We start from the raw sequence: 6,405 nt of genomic DNA, 5'->3' as shown, positions 1-6,405 counted from the left end.
TTTCAGAAAGGCGGGGCATAGAGGACAATCAATAATGTAAAATATGTGGAAAATAATGTGTTTTTTGAACCTTAAACCGCATAAACACATTTCATTACACCAAATACACAAAATAATGTTCTTTTTAGCAACATCATATGACCCCTTTAAACAGCAATAAAAAACAAATAAATACTGGTATTCAGTTAATATGGTTAATTTTATGGGTAAAAATAAATCATTTACAACACTTATGATTAAAAGATTACAATTCAGTTGATTTAACAATCAATTTAAATTAAGTAAGAGTAAGAGTGCCTTTTAAAATGTAGATAATGCCAATTGTTCCCCCCAAATTTTATTTTTATCAAAATAAAATAAAATGAATAAATAAATAAATTCAGAGGAAAATTCTTAAATCATTTACAACACTTATGATTAAAAGATTACAATTCAGTTGATTTAACAATCAATTTAAATTAAGTAAGAGTAAGAGTGCCTTTTAAAATGTAGATAATGCCAATTGTTCCCCCCAAAAAAGTGAAATGAAATAAAATAAAATGAATAAATAAATAAATTCAGAGGAAAATTCAATAGAACGTTAGGAAAGGTCATAAGCACAATATCCTGGGACTGTAAACTGGGATATTTTACTATCCATATGCTCCATAAACACTACCATACGCACTCCATATGGGAGTGACAATTGTACAATTGGGAGTAAAAACTGCTATGCAATTATTAATACACCTAATTATGGGAAAGTGATTGGAAACTCACCTTTCCAAAACTGCCTTTTCCCAATACTGCCAAGAAATTAAAGTCTGTGAGCTTGACACTGTCCACACTGCTTGAGGGTAAAGTGGATCCACTGGCATCAAAAGTGGTGATGGTTTTTTTGGGTGGACCCAATTTGGCTTTCTGCACACAGACATACAATAGCTGTAAAAACAGGCCAGAACTAAAGACAAACTTTTCTTATGATGCACTTGGAATCCCATATGCAGTTAAGATGGAGCTGGAACACGTTTTCTGTCATGAGAATAGACCTCAGTCTGGGTAGATTCCATATAATTTTTTCTTTTTTTTTGGCAAATGAAAATGAGGCTGTGATGGAGATAAATGCACAGTCCATTCAACAGGTTGTACAGTCTTAATTATATTAAGTCTAAATTTCACATAATGTTTGTCAAAGTTGCCCACCAGAAACTGCTTTGGTAAAACATATTTTCAATGTTGCACCAGCTCAATAACTGACAGCAAAGTCGAAAACAAAAAAACATTACGACCCCTTGACCAGACCTTATGGCTAACATTTGCGAAAAAATAAAAATAAAAATAAAATAATAATAATAGTAATTTTGTATCTACCCTGATTCAGGGCCATTAACCTTTTAGAGATGCAGCCCAATAAAGCATAATCCATTTGCAGCATCATCTGCATTTCCTACCAATGTCCTATAACACAATCCATACACAACAAGGCTCATTCTAAATCTGCCTTCTTGATGAATTCTGGGTAGTGCCCATGCAGTTACCCAAGGCAGATGAAATTCTTTCCATCACAGCATGCAGAAGTCAGTCAGCAAGCCAAGATTCTCTGCCAAGCTAGACTGGACGGCCTTGAGCTCAAACTACAACAGCAGTGCACAATATATTTTTCATTGAAGAATATCTGATTTTGTGTAACCTACCTTCCTACTGAATGTATGGAGCCAATAATATATTGGGACAATTTTCAAAAGTTATTTTTGCACATTGTGCCAACCACTTCAGAGGTCCTGTTTAGGGCATAGCTTGGGTTGAAAGGGAAGTCATCTGAACAAGAAACTCTACAAGTCAGAGTTTGATTGTGATGAAGTTTTTGGCCTAATAGCGATGTGTCCGATGAGATGGTGGTGAATATGTTAAATATCTACAAGCAAATTTGTAATGGCTACAGAGAAACCCTCTGAACTCTGGATCAGCTATAGAATGACAGTGACGAGAAACACCAGAGCAAAGACTGAAGGCTTCTATAAGGAATCGCTGAAGTTAAGAACCTTCTTTATCCTTCTGTGTTGTTAAACGGCTTTTGAGCACTCCAAGTTGGTGGTCAGGTGGTCTTGAAGTGTAATGACTTGCTCTTTTGTTGGTTTTGATTGCTTCTTTTGTCCTCAAGTTGCTTTGGATAAAAGCGTCTGCTAAATGACTAAATGTAATGTAAATGCTTTGGTGAGAAGCACTTCATGATTATGCAGTGGTGGAAAACATATTACACAGTGTCTCTACAGTGGGACAGACCAGGTAAGTAAGACCTCAATCTGTTAGCAGAGCCATCAGAGCCAGGGGCACAAAGTGGTGATACTCATGATGATGCAAGTTTTGTGATGCAGCAGATTTGACTGGATCAAGAAGGCATGAAGGTAGCCGTTCTCAGGGGGAAGGTGCTTATTAAGGTTGCCAACAAAGATCAAACTCCCTAACAACAACAATGTGATGGAGGCTGACCTAAGCTCCAGCTGAAAGTTCTTTGAGACATCATTAATAAGAAAAAAGCTGAAAGACTCATAAAGCATGTGTTTTCACATCTCACATCTTCAATTTCTTCAAATTTTAGCTACTTCATCTGGGAGAAACTTTTTTCCCCATGCTATGCCATTTACGACATGGTTACACTCTACAATGAGTCAGAAAACACTGCATGATGAAGACATTGATGCCCTAATAAAGGGCCTTCACTGATGTCAACTGTGAGAGGAGGGCTGCTTCAAACTTTTGATGGTTTTCTGTAATTTTAGACCAAAACAAATTCTACTTTTTAATTTTTTTACAAATTTATTTCTCCCACCAGATGGCACTAATCTCTCTTCCATGCACTGGATGTTTAATACTTTTGGTCTATTTTTAACGTACACATTGTATTAACTAAAAATAATATGAAATATTATTTTATAAAATAAAAATAGAAAAAATTAGAAATGAATTTGGTGTAGTATCATGAAATTGTCTCAAAATGCTAAATATTCAAAAATCAATACTGAAACAAAATACACTTATTGTCTCAGCCTGTTTTGACCACCGAGGATCATCAGTGTGACCCCTAAATGAAGAATACCAGAAGGATAAAAACATTGGGCATTGTTTTGTTTTTTTTAATTACCTTTGTTTACTGAGCTGTGCAAGTGTATTTTGTATCAAAAATGGGATGTCTCTCCCTGCAGCAAAATTCATTCCCAAGTCTATGCATACCTCTATATCAGAAACCTATCACTGCCCCATGAGCAGGCACACACAAGAAGTATTCTCTGTAAAAGGTCTTCACACTCTCACATACTTCAAGATGAAGCTGGATTAATGTAGCGTCCATTTAATAAAAAAGTGATGCAGATAAAACGGGCATATAACCAGCCAGCCAATCAACATACACATATTTGAACGCTGCTGCTGGCACGCACCTGCTCAAGGTCCTCTAAAGTCTGATCCTGAAACCACATGAGAGGGGTAAACAGAGATATACATGCAGACAGGTAACACACATAAAAGGAATGTGTGAAAAGGAAAAGACAATAATTATCTAATTTTCCCAACCACAGTTATGGCCACTTATCTCTGGCAAAGTACTTAGCATGTGGATGCAATTGAGAAAGTCTGGGTAAATGGGGCGTCTCACTAGCCAACTTGTATGAACTAACTTTCGGTAGGGGTTTCTCACCTGCCGACTGTTTTTGATGAAATCTCGCCATCTTCAGTCGGAGGTCTGTCACACACACACTGATTAAAAATGACAGAGGGGCATAATAAGCAGCTGCCTCTGAATTTTCTATCTGATTTACAAATAAGTGAAGCTTGTGAAATAAAAACAACAGGAGCATTGCACGAACATGAAGTGCTGTAATAAACTGACAAATCGTAAATCTATGAGATATGTATTTGTCATAGAAAGAATATGTTCATGCACAGAAAAATAATTAAATTCGGAAAAATCAGCTAGTGAGACGCTGGCAATTAAAATCCTATATCAAAAAGTTTTTTTTTTTCACAGTATTTTATTTGCAATAGTCTTTCCCCCAAAATAATATTACTATATATTCCATTCCATTGGCCTGCTTAAAAGGCTATGGGTACATTCAACCCACAGCACCCAATGAAGCTTCAAGCACTTGTATTGCTTTAAATGATGCTGTCCTGCAAAAGGTAAACAGAAACTAACTATAGAGTTTCCACTTTGCTTCTCACAATAGATCATATCAATCTAATTCTCAATAAAAGTGGGTTTGATTATGTTTAGCTCCTCAAGCACAGGATGACATATGGTGGTGGGATTTCAACATCATCTAATTAAAACAAGCAAAAATGACAAGGAAAATTATGACTGCCATCATCTGGCAAAACAAGGAATTACTAGAAAACTGATTCTCAAAGCCGACGGTGACTGATGTGCCAATGCGTTTCTCGTCTAGTGCGCAACTAGCTTTAAATGTTTTATGAGTCACGTAGACATAAACAGCTCCAAGGCAGCTATACTGTATTTCTATGTGTACAAGCATCTACAGTATGTGTCTCAGGAAAGCTACAAGCAGATGAAAATTTAATATCTCCTAATCATGTTTCCAGTACAACAATATATCTGACATACAGTATACACAAAAACAACAGCTAAAATACTGACAGATCTGCTCCAGCTAACATGCTAAACAGATATACAATCTGAGTTACGTAATGTTATTGTTGACATAATAACAATGTATTTCACACTAAACATTTGCTGTTTCTCTCTTGAGTCTTTAGGCCTGAGGGTCACTCTAATAATTTATTGATGGTGTTTGCCAACCTGCTCATTCTACCTAGTCAATAAAGACAAAATAATTGTTCTAAAATAATGATTCGATTATCATTCTTTATGATTAATTCACAAGAGCTTATTGTTAGCAATTGGGAAATAAAAAGTTGTTCGGTAAGAGCCACAGACTAATTTATTATTTGTTCAGCCTCAGGTTGAATTCTTGACACAAACACAACTCTTTTTTAATTTGTGTCAAAAATAGCTTTTCTAAACAAACACAAGATAAGTTTATGGGGTTTGCACATAAGGATAATATAAGAGTCACCTCAAACTTCTGTCGGAGCTCGGTATCCTCGTCATCTTCATCTGGAATAGGCACATTGTAGTACTCCCCCTCCTCCTGGTTTAACACTTTATACCTGCATCACAGGCAAAAGTTATGACTGCGTACTGTATTCATCAAAGCACATTTTAAGTCCATACATGTCTGTTTATTTACCAATAATTCATTCTGTTTAGAGTCTATAAAAGCTATATTTAATTTTTCTCCAAATAATATCATTATATAATTATATATTTCATAGCATGTCTGCTTAATTGGCTGCAGTGGTGTTCTGGCATCGTTGCACCATTTTTACATTTAAATTTAAATACAATTTTGGGAAAGATTATGTGAACAACAACATCAAATTGGCCTTTTTTTGCGACACAAAGCTAGCTTCAGAAGGCTTAAAATAGAGTGCACTACACAGCTTTGAAGTCAGTTTTTAACTAATGAGACATATCTAATAACAGTAGGAAATGACTGCTTAACAAGTGACCAAACCTTTTTCCTGTCAGATACTTACATGGGTCAGTGAGAAAGAGACAAATCCTTACCATCCACACACTGAGGATTTCATGAGCTCAGACACACCAAACGACATTGAGCCCATGAAATCATTACGGGTGGTTCTGTCCCAGTCCCACACCTCCACAGACAGCCGACGGTCCTTATCTGCTGGCTTCAGTTTACTGGAACAGTCAGACAGGTAGACAGACACACACACACACACACACACACACACACACACGGACCAGGAGGATGAAGCATTGCATTAGTGCTCTCTCCATCATATTCTAAAAAAAGGGCTTTTCAGCTGCTCAGGGGCCAGATTATTCAAATGAAAACTCAAGAGAAGCTAAACATTTTTTATAGTAACTATTAACTATATCACTTTCATTGTAAATATTAACATGAAAACACAAACTGAATAGCCTAAGTATTTAAAATAGTGAGGGTATTACGATAAAGTTTAAGATTCGCAAAAAAATTCCTTCAAAATGTGAACATGATCTCACACCTAAAGGTTGAGTCTCATCTTTATAAAAAGACTGTCTTCATGTATGTAGTTTTAGGCACACATTATGAACACACGATGACACACATTGGTTAAACATTTAAAGCGTAGAATATAAGCAAACATTTCCACAAATATTAATTCCTCGTTACTGAATTTTAAAGGTGCACTAGGTAACTTTTTCTTTTTTTAATTAACTAAATGTATTTAATGAGCGAGTACATAATGAATACAAATTGTGTTTTTGTCTTATCCTAAATCACTATGGTGAGACTCTAATAAGAGCATTAAAAAAAAATATATATATATATATATATATAT

At 35.5% G+C, this 6,405-nt stretch overlaps 1 protein-coding gene across 1 annotated transcript in view; it reads right to left on the bottom strand.

Moving 5' to 3' along the window:
- The window catches only part of LOC107716883 (protein kinase C alpha type-like), a 94,520-nt gene that overhangs the window by 26,754 nt on the left and 61,361 nt on the right, over nt 1–6,405 (bottom strand). The window contains exons 7-8 of the mRNA XM_016523489.1: nt 5,070–5,163; nt 760–900 (exon numbers count right to left, since the gene is read on the bottom strand). Coding sequence (XP_016378975.1) covers nt 760–900; nt 5,070–5,163 — 235 coding nt within the window. The remainder of the gene's footprint in view (nt 1–759; nt 901–5,069; nt 5,164–6,405) is intronic.

Source organism: Sinocyclocheilus rhinocerous, unplaced genomic scaffold (genome assembly GCF_001515625.1).
Source record: "Sinocyclocheilus rhinocerous isolate Xijiao unplaced genomic scaffold, SAMN03320098_v1.1 scaffold59, whole genome shotgun sequence".
In the NCBI taxonomy this organism is placed as follows: Eukaryota; Metazoa; Chordata; class Actinopteri; order Cypriniformes; family Cyprinidae; genus Sinocyclocheilus; species Sinocyclocheilus rhinocerous.
Note: the sequence above shows the minus strand (reverse complement) of the source record. Positions and strands in the feature narration are given on the sequence as shown.